Raw genomic sequence first — 12,187 nt, 5'->3', positions numbered from 1 at the left:
AGGGAGAGGGAGAGGGGGAGGGAGAGGGAGAGGGAGAGGGAGAGGAGAGGGGAGAGGAGAGGGGAGAGGAAGGGAGGGAGAGGAGAAGGGGAGGGAGAGGAGAAGGAGAAGGAGAAGGAGAAGGAGAAGGAGAAGGAGAAGGAGAAGGAGAAGGAGAAGGAGAAGGAGAAGGAGAAGGAGAAGGAGAAGGAGAAGGAGAAGGAGAAGGAGAAGGAGAAGGAGAAGGAGAAGGAGAGGAGAGGAGAGGAGAGGAGAGGAGAGGAGAGGAGAGGAGAGGAGAGGAGAGGAGAGGAGAGGAGAGGAGAGGAGAGGAGAGGGAGAGAGGAGCAGGAGAGGCAGAGGGGGAGGGAGAGGGAGAGGGGAGGAAAGAAGAGGATAGGGGAGAGGAGAGGGAAGGGGAGGGGAGGGGAGGGGAGGGGAGAGGAAGGGAGAGAGAGCAGAAGGAGAAGGAGAAGGAGAAGGAGAGGCAGAAGGAGAGGAGAGTGAGACAGAGAGGAGAGGGAGAGGGGAGAAGAGAAGAGGATGGGGAGAGGAGCGGGGAAGGGAGGGGAGGGGAGGGGAGGGGAGGGGAGGGGAGGGGAGGGGAGGGGAGGGGAGGGGAGGGGAGGGGAGAGGGGAGGGGAAGGGAGGGGAGTGGGAAGGGGACGGGAGAGGAGAGGGGAGGGGAGGGAAGAGGAGAGGAGAGGGAAAGGGGAGGGGATGGGATAGGGGAGGGGAGAGGAGAAGGAGGGGAAAGGGAGAGGGAGAGGGAGAGGGAGAGGGAAGGGAACTCAAAAGAGATATTGTTGTCTTTATTGATACATGCAAGAGGCAGCCCCAATCACCCGACAGAGCAGCGCCGTAGCTGAGCACAGGTGGTCCAGGCAGGTTTGTTGGTTGGTCTGTTCGTTTTCTCTAAAGCACTTTAGTAGCAGCAATTGTAGGCCTCGAATGGCTCCAGACTGACTTCTGTTTGGGCTCAAAGGGCATCCTATTTCTTTACCATTTACAGCTATATTTCTTTATAAATAAACATCTCCAATAACAAATAGCATAGTTCAAGGGGGGCTGTGGGGGGGGGGGTTGGGGTCTTTTTTTTCTCTCTCTCTCTCTCTTTTGCATAAGTGTTGTGAAAAAAAAAACAACCTCTGACTTTTTTTCAGAGACATCATGTGCAAAATCATGTTAGCAGTGTGGCAGCAGGGACACAGAGCACCGCAGTCACGTCGCATTCCCGGGATGTCAGCCCAGCCCTTCCCTTCCTACCCTGGGGGCTTCAACGCAGGGCTTAGGCGCAGGGCTTCAATGCAGGGCTTAGGCGCAGGGCTTCAATGCAGGGCTTCAATGCAGGGCTTCAATGCAGGGCTTCAATGCAGGGCTCCAATGTAGGGCTTCAACGTAGGGCTTCAATGCTGGGTTTTAATTCAGGGCTTTAATGCAGGGTTTTAATTCAGAGCTTCACTTCAGGGCCTCAATGCAGGGTTTTAATTCAGGGCTTTACTTCAGGGCTTCAATGCAGGGCTTTAATTCAGGGCTTTAATTCAGAACTACAATGCAGGGCTTCAATGCAGGGCTTCAGTGCAAGGCTTCAATTCAGAGCTTTAATTCAGGGCTTTGATGCAGGACTTCAATTCAGGGCTTTAATGCAGGGTTTTAATTCAGAGCTTCAATTCAGAGCTTTACTTCAGGGCTTCAATGCAGGGTTTTAATTCAGAGCTTCACTTCAGGGCTTCAATGTAGGGTTTTAATTCAGAGCTTCACTTCAGGGCTTCAATGCAGGGTTTTAATTCAGAGCTTCACTTCAGGGCTTCAATGCAGGGTTTTAATTCAGAGCTTCAATTCAGAGCTTTACTTCAGGGCTTCAATGCAGAGTTTTAATTCAGGGCTTCAATTCAGGGCTTTAATGCAGGGCTTCAATGCAAGGTTTTACTTCAGGGCTTTAATTCAGAGCTTCGATGCAGGGCTTTAATGCAGGGCTTCAATGCATAGATTTAATGCAGGGTTTTAATTCAGGGCTTTACTTCAGGGCTTTAATGCAGGGTTTTAATTCAGAGCTTCAATTCAGAGCTTTACTTCAGGGCTTTAATGCAGAGTTTTAATTAAGGGCTTCAATTCAGGGCTTTGATGCAGGGCTTTGATTCAGGGCTTTAATTCAGAGCTTCAACTCAGGGCTTCAATGCAGGGCTTTAATGCAGGGCTTTGATTCAGGGCTTTAATTCAGAGCTTCAACTCAGGGCTTCAATGCAGGGCTTTAATGCAGGGCTTTGATTCAGGGCTTTAATTCAGAGCTTCAATTCAGGGCTTCAATGCAGGGCTTTGAATCAGGGCTTCAATGCAAAGCTTTAATTCAGAGCTTCACTTCAGGGCTTCAATGCAGGGTTTGAATTCAGAGCTTCAATTCAGGGCTTCAATGCAGGGTTTTAATTCAGGGCTTTACTTCAGGGCTTCAATGCAGGGCTTTAAAGCAGGGCTTTAATTCAGAGCTTCAATTCAGGGCTTCAATGCAGGGCTTTGAATCAGGGCTTCAATGCAAAGCTTTAATTCAGAGCTTCAATTCAGGGCTTCAATGCAGGCTTTTAATGCAGGGTTTTAATTCAGGGCTTTAATTCAGAACTTCAATGCAGGGCTTCAATGCAAGGCTTTAATTCAGGGCTTCAATTCAGAGCTTTAATTCAGGGCTTTGATGCAGGACTTCAATGCAGGGCTTCGACTCAGGGCTTTAATTCAGGGCTTCAATTCAGAGCTTTAACTCAGGGCTTCAATTCAGGGCTTGAATCCAGGGCTAATTTCATTGTTTCCCCCCCGGGGCTTGGCTTGCTAAGAGATAAAATGTGTGGGGCCTTTAAAAAGAGCTGCAAGTGTTGAGGGGGCTTTTAGCAGAGCTGTGCAAAATACGTCATATACAGAGGACTCAGTATTTCCACACAGTGACTTCCCAAGCCTGGGCATCTCCTTCCAGACTCTGCCCCCCAGCCTGCACATCCTGGAGCTTTGGTGTTCGTTGGGGGGGGGGGTTCCTTAGTTACACATTGAACAGCTCTCCCTGCATTTTAGAACCTGACCTCAGGGTCACCTAAGCTGACATCTGCACACATAAAGATTTCCAATCAGATAGAGGGGTGCACAACATTACGACTTTGAGACCTGTCCTACAAAGTGTCATCAAGACAGGAGCAGAGGAACCACAGTGCAGAGTCCAACCTCTCACTGGCTGTACTGTGAAGAGTCTCCTTTTCGGCGTAGGAGAAAGGAAACTTGTGTCTGCTTTTTAGAGTCTGAAAACAAGCCAGAGTGGAGAAAAAGAGTTAACACCAGACTTAATAAAGCTTTCTGTTTGTTTGCTAAAGACAAAACCTGTTAAGCAATTGAGACAGACACTGGAAATTTCCTGCTGCTTTCCTCAAGTCTGTACCCACAGGAAATTGGTTAACAGTAGGAAGAATTTGGGAGTTGCTACATAGGAGAAATCTGCCATGGTTACAAAAACTGCCTAAGGGGCTGCTTCCAGCATCCACCCCTCACTGGTCACTGTTCTCAGTGGTGCTGTTGCCCTTCTCTTTTTTCTCCTGAGTCTTGTTTGCCTTCTTCTTTTTCTTCTTTTTCTTGGTCTCTTCCTTCTTGCCAAAGGTTATGAAGTCACTTTTGTCAATTTGGCTGCTGGGTGCCTCCTGCCGGATGGAGATGATTGCAGGAGATCCTGGGATAATGAATTTGTCTGGCAACTCACCAGGACCACCTTGTTTGGAATTGCTGGGTCCAAATTTAAAGGTCCAGCTGTTGCTGTTCACACCGGCTCCCACTGGGGGGGACACCTCTCCTGCTTCGGGTTCTGAAAGAGACGAAAGAGCAAGAAAAGCCTAAAGCCCCTTTAAAGACAAGCACTCGGTGAGTATCCTAGAACCATCGAATCCCAGCCCCAGCTCCCTCAGGCTCTCTTAACAGAGACGTTTCATTCCCTTCAGCATCTTTGTGGCACTGTGCTGGACTCTCTCAAGCAGTTCTATGTCCTTCTTGAACTGTGGGCCCCAGAACTGGACACAATACTCCAGCTGCAGCCTCACCAGGGCAGAGTAGAGGGGCAGGAGAACCTCTCTCGACCCTACTAATCACAGCCCTACTAATACACCCCAGGATGGCATTGCCCCTCCTGGCCATCAGAGCACATTGCTGGCCCATGGACACCCTCCCACCCAGCAGGACCCCCAAGACTTCTCCCCTTCACTGTAACACTGGAGCCATTCAGCCTAAATAAATGTAGGTACAAGAATCCACCTGGGGATGTGTGAACTTCCAACGAAGGTGAGACCTGTGGTAGGCTGTTAGCAGCCCCAGACATTGTCAGCAGTAGATCTGTGGGTCAGAAGGAGCTGCCAGGCATTCAGCTGCCCTAAGTGCCACCAGTCTGGCTGATCAATGCCCATAGAATCAGAGAATCAACCAGGTTGGAAGAGACCTCCAAGATCATCCAGACCAACCTAGCACCCAGCTCTATCCCATCAATGGCTGGATTCTGCTGCCAGCTGCCACACCACCAGCACTGCTGCTAAGCAGCAATATTGGATTGGAGACTGTGACCAAACACTTCTCTGGGATTAGAATCAGAGCATCATAACATGCTTTGGGTTGGAAGGGAGCTCAAGGATCATCTAGTTCCAATCCCCTGCCATGGGCAGGGACACCTCACACTGATCTAGTTGCTCAGAGCCTCACCCAGCCTGGCCTTAAAAACCTCCAGGGAGGTCTTTGGCTTCCCAGCTGGAAGCTTGGCCCTGCATTGACTCTCCTGCTCACCTGGGTGTTACCAACTGCCTCTTGTCCAGGCTGCTCAATGCTAGTGTGCAATGCAGTGATTGACTCCACACCCTGCTGGCTTCAGCCTGCTCTAGATCCCCTCCAGAGCTCTCTTCTAGAGCCCTGCAGTGCAGCTGCTCTCTATTTTTCTCTTGATTTCAGAGTGCATGGGACAGGAGATTGCTGTGATGCAGCTCACTGCAGTCCCACTGCATGCCAGGAGCAAGTGCACAGCACAAGGCTACCTCTGAGGGCTTTTGGGATAGGCTCAGAGGAGTGCCCAGGGCAGAGGCAGTCAGCCTTGGCAGTATGCATGCCCAGGCTGGATATCTGCCAGCTCTGAGGGACTGATTTGGTGCATCCCAGAGAGGAACCTGAGAGCCAACCAGTGTGTGGTACGTGAATGGTGCCACATCCAGCTGGCACCAGGCACCAGTGCTGTGCCCCAGGGATCAGTGCTGGGCTCAGACCTGTTCAGTGTCTTCATTGGTGATCTGGACCAGGGGATTGAGTTCAGCATCAGTGAGTTTGCAGATGACACCAAGCTAGGAGCAGCTGTGGAGCTGTTGGAGGGTAGGAGAGCCCTGCAGAGGGACCTGGCCAGGCTGCATGGGTGGGCAGAGGCCAAGGGGATGAGATTGAAGAAGGCCAAGGGCAGGGTTCTACACTTTGGCCACAACAACCCCAACCTGTGCCAGTGTCTCCTCACCCTCACTGGGAAGAACTTCTTGCTAATATGCACTCTCACTCTCCCCTCTCCCAGCTCAAAGCCATTTGTCCTCCTGTCACTCCCAGCCCTTGTCAGAAGTCCCTCCCCAGCTCTCCTGTAGTCCCCTTCAGGTACTGTAAGGCTGCTCAAAGGTCTCCCCTGAAGTCCTTTTTCCTCCATCCTGACAATCCCAACTCCCCTAGCCTGTGCCCACAGGGAGGGTGCTCCAGAACATCTTTGTGGCCTCCTCTGGACCTGCTCCAACAGCTCCATGTCCCTCTCATGCTATGAGCCTCAGAACTGGATACAGTACTCCAGGTGGGGTCTGAGGAGAGCGGAGGGGGAGAATCACCTCCCTCATCCTGCTGGTCACACTGCTTTTGGTGGAGCCCAGGATACAGCTGACCTTGTGGGAGACAGAGATGGGGAGAGGCAGAACTCAAGGAGTTAAGATCCAGCATTCCCTAGGAGCAGGGCTTCAACAGCCTCCTCAGGAAATTCCCCTTCTGCATCATTTACCTGACACCACCATATGCTTATCTGTACTGGCAGGCTGGAAGGTCACAGTTCAGCTGCACCAACAACTGTTGGGATGCTGAGGCACCTCAGATCAAGGATAAATGTCACTTACCACAGTGCTCCCAAAGCTTCCTCTAAAACAGCTCCTCTGCTTCTGTGAGCAGCAGGAAGAAAAGAACAAAAGCTTCCCTCTCAGATGCTCTTCTCCACTTAACAGGATTACCTGCACTGCACTTCCCCTGCATCATTGCTGGGCTGACTGAACAATTTCAAGTTGTTTATTAGAAGTCAAAGGAAGAGCTAAATAAAGCAAATCCAGCAGCAGTACTTGTAACACTTTGGCCACAACAACCCCAAGCAGAGCTACAGGCTGGGGCCAGAGTGGCTGAGAGCAGGCAGGCAGAGAGGGCCCTGGGGGTGCTGGCAGAGAGGAGCTGCAGAGGAGGCAGCAGTGCCCAGGTGGGCAGCAGAGCCAATGGCATCCTGGGCTGGCTGAGGAGCAGTGTGGGCAGCAGGAGCAGGGAGGTTCTTCTGCCCCTGTGCTCAGCACTGCTCAGGCCAGCCCTGGAGTGCTGTGTCCAGCTCTGGGCTCCTCCCTTGCAGAGAGCTGCTGAGGTGCTGGAAGGTGTTGAGAGAAGGGCAGCAAGGCTGGGGAGGGGCCTGGAGCACAGCCCTGTGAGGAGAGGCTGAGGGAGCTGGGGGGGTGCAGCCTGCAGCAGAGGAGGCTCAGGGCAGAGCTGATTGCTGCCTGCAGCTGCCTGCAGGGAGGCTGTAGCCAGGTGGGGTTGGGCTCTGGTGCCAGGCAGGCAGGGACAGCAGCAGAAGGGGCCCCAGGCTGAAGTTGTGGCAGGGCAGGTTGGGGCTGGCTGTGAGGAGGAAGCTCCTGTCAGAGAGAGTGATTGGCACTGGAATGGGCTGCCCAGGGAGGGGGTGGAGTGGCTGTGGCTGGAGGGGTTGCAGCCAAGGCTGGCTGGGCACTGAGTGCCATGGGCTGGTTGGTTGGGCAGGGCTGGGTGCTAGGCTGGGCTGGGGGAGCTTGGGGCTCTCTGCCAACCTGCTGGATTCTGTAACTCTGATTTGTGCCAGTGTTAGTTCTCAGCAGCAGCTAATGCAGCCCAGAATTAACTCTACAGAAGCCTCCCCAGGTGGATCAGCTCCCTGAACTCTATAGGGAGGGCAGAAACAACCCTGATTTGAGAGACAATCATAGATTGGTTTGGCTTGCAAGAGACCTTCAAGATCATCAAGTTACAACTGCTTCCAGCAGCCCAGATTGCTTAAGGCTTCATCCAACCTGGCCTTGAACACCTCCAGGCAGGGGGCATCCAAAAGGGACCTTAGAGATCATCACATTCCAACCCTTGCTGCCATGGCAGAGACACCTTCCATTGGACTTGGCTGCTCAAGGCCCCATCCAGTCTGGCCCTGAACACCTCCAAGGAGGGAACCTCCACAGCCTCCTTGGGCAACCTGTGCCAGTGTCTCCCCACCCTCACTGCCAAGAATTTCTCCTAGTCTCCAGTCTCCATCTCCCCTCTCCCAGCTCAAAGCCATTGTCCCTGATTCCATCACTCCAAGCCCTTGTCACAAGTCTCTCCCCAGCCCTCCTGTAACCCTCTTCAGGTACTGGCAGGCTGCTCTAAGGTCTCCCTGGAGCCTTCTCTTCCAAGGACCACAGCACTCTCAGGGCATGCAGCACTCTTCATGTGCCATGGTCAAACGATTTCTTTTTGAAATGCCTGCACACAGCAGAGCCCAAACTCTGGGCTGTCCCTGCCCCTCCTGATGCTTCTCCACCCCTGTGTCTGCAGGCTGGAAAGGGAGGTGAACTTTTCATCCCTTCCACCTCCTTGTACTGCCACCAAAGATGAGTGTCCCCAGCAGACTTCAGATGGAGCTCAGAGCAGCAGGGGCTCTGCAGAGCAGCAGATTCTAGATTCAGTTGTGAGGAAAGGAGTTTTTGGTTGTTCTTTCTCTCTCCAGCCCAAAACACACAGCAGATAGAGAATCAGAATCAGCCAGGGTTGGAAGGGACCACAAGGAGCAGCCAGTCCCAACCCCCTGCCATGCCCAGGGACACCCTACCCTAGAGCAGGCTGCACACAGCCTCAGCCAGCCTGGCCTCAAACACCTCCAGCCATGGGGCCTCAACCCCCTCCCTGGGCAACCCATTCCAGCCTCTCACCACTCTCCTGTTCAACAACTTCCTCCTCACCTCCAGCCTCACTCTCCTCACCTCCAGCTTTGCTCCATCCCCCACAGTCCTGGCACTCCCTGAGAGCCTCAAAAGTCCCTCCCCAGCTTTTTTTTGTAGCCCACTTCAGATGCTGGAAGGCCACAAGAAGGTCCCCTGGGAGCCTCCTCTGCTCCAGCCTGCACAGCCCCAACTCTTTCAGTCTGTGCTCACAGCAGAGCTGCTGCAGCCTCTGAGCATCCTCCTGGCCCTGCTCTGGACACGCTCCAGATAGAGGTCCAACCCCTACACCCCTCTGTGCTGGAAGGTCCAAATTACACCTGGAAATACATCTCCATCACATGCCCTAAACACCTGCCTGAATACCCATCTTGGCCCCCTCCCCCATTCCTCTTTCTGGGTGGAAGAAGCACAGGAGAGTAGACAAAAGCCTCGGCGCCTCTCAGTCCATCAGGGGGCACCTCTAGGGGGTGAGGGGCACCTAAGAGGGCATCCAACAAGGGTAGGGGGCACCTAAGGGGTGGGGAATGAGGGGAAGTTGGGGGTCAGGAGGAGTTTGAGGTAGAGGAGGTGGAGATGAGGGCACCGAGGGCATGGTGGGCACCTCAAGGGGCACTCCAGGGGGTTAGGGGGCACCCAAGGGGCACGGAGTGCAGGCAACCACCTAGCAATGGCCTAGCAACGAGCTGTGACCCCAGGACCTGCCAGCCACCGCTGCAGCCCGAGGGCTGCCTCCTTGCTGCTGCTGCAGCCTGCAAGCCTGGAGCCTGCTTTGCCAGGGGGCTGAGCACTCCCACGACCCCCTGAGCACCACCGAGCACTTGCTGCGTGCCCGTGGGCTGCTCAGGCCAATCGGAACTGAACAAGGCAGGACAAGGGAGGTTACTCTGCCCCGTGTGAGACCCTCCCCTCCAGAGTGCCAACAGGGCCACACAGGTTGGTGTCACCCTCAGACTTGCTGGGATCCGAGCATCTGTTCTGCTGACAACGACTTCAACAGCGAGACCTGGGCTGGGGGCTGGGCAGGGAGGAGCGGAATGGAGTTAAACAAGGGCAAGGCACCTGGGAAAGAACCAGCCCAGGGATCAGGATAGGTTGGGGACTGAGCTGTTGGAAGGTAGCAAAGAGGAAAAGGCCCTGGAGGGTCCTAGTGCATGGGAGGGTGCCCAAGAGCCAGCAATGTGCTCTGGTGGCCAGCAGGGGCAATGCCATCCTGGGGTGCATAAGAAGGGCTGTGGTGAGTAGGTCGAGAGAGGTTTTCCTCCCCTTCAACTCTGCCCTGCTGAGGCTGCAGCTGGAATACTGTGTCCAGTTCTGGGCCCCTCGGTTCAAGAAGGACCTCAGGGAACTGCCTGAGAGAGTCCAGCACAGAGCCAGAAAGGTCCTGCAGGCAGTGGAAGATCTTCCTCACAAGGAGAGCCTGAGGGAGCTGGGGCTGGGAGCTTGGAGAGGAGGAGCCTGAGGGGTGACCTCATTCATGCTGATACAGACATAAAGCTGAGTGCCCAGAGGCTGGAGCCAGGCTCTGCTGGGTGGTGCCCAGTGCCAGCACAAGGGGCAATGGTGGAAGCTGAGGCAGAGGAAGTGCCATGGAAACAGGAGGAGGAAATTTTTACCCTGTCAGGGTGACAGAAGCCTGGCACAGGCTGCCCAGGGGGGCTGTGGAGTCTCCCTCTCTGGAGAGATTCAAGAGCTGCCTGGATGTGTTCTGTGTGAGCTGCTCTGGGCGCTCCTGCTCTGGCAGGGCTTGGACTGGAGGAGCTTTGGAGGTCCCCTCCAGCCCCTGGCATCCTGTGATCCTGTGATGTTCATCAGCACTGCTCCCAGTACTGCCTCTGAGGGACACCACTCAGCACTGCTCTCCATTTGGGCGTTTCAGTTATGACAGCAGCGACAGCAGCAGCACAGTTCAGGTCCTGAGTCCTCTGCTGCAAACCTCCACGGCGCAGCTCCGCGCTGCCACCTGCGGTGCTGCCCTTTCAGAGGCAGCAGTTCCGATTCACTTGGTCCTAGGCTTGGCTTTCATCAGCTTCGAGACCCACCCGAGCTGATGTGGAACACGGTGGAAATGCTGAGTGATAGCTACAAACAGTCTGAAACTGAGATGGCTTCCAAATCTGGGGCCAAATGCTGCTCAGGGAAGAGGTCACCACTCAGCCCCACCAATAGTCATCCCATCAGGGCTCAGGCTGCACTTTCCCTCTCACTGCCCTTTTCCTCTCTTTCAGGGCAGCCACCTGTTGGGCTTCCCCCATCCCTGCGTAGCCCCAGAGCTCCAGGCTGGTGCTCGCTTGGGGCAGGCGGCGCTCACTGCCCGCGGTGCCAGCTGGCCGCACGCCCCGGGTGTCAGCTCCATCGGCTCTGCCCCCTGAGCCTCTGCTGCCTCCTTACAGAACCTTCGCCAGAAGAAGGCTGAGCCGTGCTGGAACAGATGTGCCCCTGCTCAAGGGGGAGAAGAGCAAAGCATCTCTGCGCAGCGCCGTCTCCCTGGGGGGACAGTGTGGGCTCTGTGACATGCTCAGCCCAGACAGCAGCTTTGCTTTCGCTCCCTTCTGCCCCTCCCCACTCACCCTTACACAGAACCACCGAGCCAGAGAACCTCAGAGATTGGAAGGGACCTCCAGAGTTCATCCAGTCCAACTGCCCTGCCAAGCAGGATGCCCCCACCCGGGGCAGTTCACACAGGAGTGCATCCAGGTGGGGGTTTGAAAGTCCCCCAGGGCTCAGCCTTTCTTCACAGGAGAAATGTTGCAGTGCCCCAGAGGCATCCACTCATCCTCATGGCCCCCACTGGACTCTCCCCAGCAGGTTCCTGTCTCTCTTGAATTGGCAACTTGGCAGAATCACAGAATGTTGGAGGCTGGGAGGCACCTCCAGAGCTCATCCAGTCCAACCCCCCTGCCAAGCAGGATCCCCCAGGGGACTTCACACAGGAATGCATCCAGGTGGGGTTGGAAAGCCACCAGAGAAGGAGGCTCCACAGCCTCTCTAGGCAGCCTGCTTCAGGGCTCTGCCACCCTCCCTGTAAAGAAATTTCTCCTCATGCTGAGCTGAAACCTTCTCTGTTACAGTTTGTAGCTGCTGCTCATTGGCTTATTGCTGTGGGCCATTGAAAGGAGCTTGGCCTCATCCACTTGACAGCCTCCCCTTCGATATTTAGAGACATCATGAAGTAAAACAAGGCCAAGTGCAAAGTCCTGTGTTAGGTCAGGGCAATCCAAACCCAAAGCCTGGGCAGGGAGTGGCTTGAGAGTAGTCTGGAGGAGAAGGACCACCCAAAAGAGCTTGGCCCCAGGCACTGCCCCCCACCCCTCAGCTGTCTGTGCACATTGCTCAGTTCCCCTCTCAGCTTTCTCTGCTCCAGACTAAACACCCCCAGGGCTCTCAGTCTCTCTCCACAGGGGAGGTGCTCAAGTCCCACACTCATCCTCGTGGAATTCCAGTAAAATCATCCCTTTAGTTGTGATCAGAGGCAGAAGGAGTCAAGGAAAAGCTTCACTTCCAGAGCATGGAGCCAGCTCCAGCCTGTGAGCCGAGGCTCTGCCCCTTCCACTCTCCAAAGCTTTGTGTGCAGATTGGAAGGAAGATCCAGGCAGAGACTCCTGAGATCACTGAGTCCAATCACACCTACCCTGAAAATTTCGGTGGCTCATGGACACAGGAAAGCATTTAGATAAAAGCTTTCAGCCAAACCATCTACTTTGATTGCCTTTAAAGGAAATCATTTGTAATGTTGAGGTCTGTTTGGATTTGTTCCTCTAGACACCAGAACATTCTGCCTAAAGCCAGCCTGAGCCCAGGAATACCCCACACAGCCCCTTCTGTCCTCAGGTCAGGCTAGGAAAAAACGCATTAATTAAATGAATTTCTTTCAAAGTGAGGTCAGGCAATAAGCAGGAAGCAAATTGCAGGGGAAGCTCATCATTAACCTGATTTCTGTCCTCCCTGCCTCCTCCTCCGCTGCTGGACCGGCTGCAGCTTCTGCCTCCGGCAGG

The 12,187-nt window shown here is 54.3% G+C and overlaps 1 protein-coding gene across 10 annotated transcripts in view; it reads right to left on the bottom strand.

Annotated features, from left to right (window-relative positions):
- Positions 1 to 608: 608 nt before the first annotated feature.
- LOC135185074 (protocadherin alpha-C2-like) overlaps positions 609 to 12,187 on the bottom strand; it is a 176,689-nt gene continuing 165,110 nt past the window's right edge. For 8 of the 10 annotated variants that reach the window (XM_064161396.1, XM_064161397.1, XM_064161394.1 and 5 more), the window contains exon 4: positions 609 to 3,808. In XM_064161396.1, coding sequence (XP_064017466.1) covers positions 3,498 to 3,808 — 311 coding nt within the window. In that variant the 3' untranslated portion in view covers positions 609 to 3,497. The remainder of the gene's footprint in view (positions 3,809 to 12,187) is intronic. The other 2 variants (XM_064161390.1, XM_064161401.1) reach the window with 1 other exon arrangement.

The sequence above is a fragment of the Pogoniulus pusillus genome, chromosome 22 (genome assembly GCF_015220805.1).
Source record: "Pogoniulus pusillus isolate bPogPus1 chromosome 22, bPogPus1.pri, whole genome shotgun sequence".
Taxonomy (NCBI): domain Eukaryota; kingdom Metazoa; phylum Chordata; class Aves; order Piciformes; family Lybiidae; genus Pogoniulus; species Pogoniulus pusillus.
The sequence above is the reverse complement of the archived record's forward strand: the minus strand, read 5'-3'. Positions and strand labels throughout refer to the sequence as shown.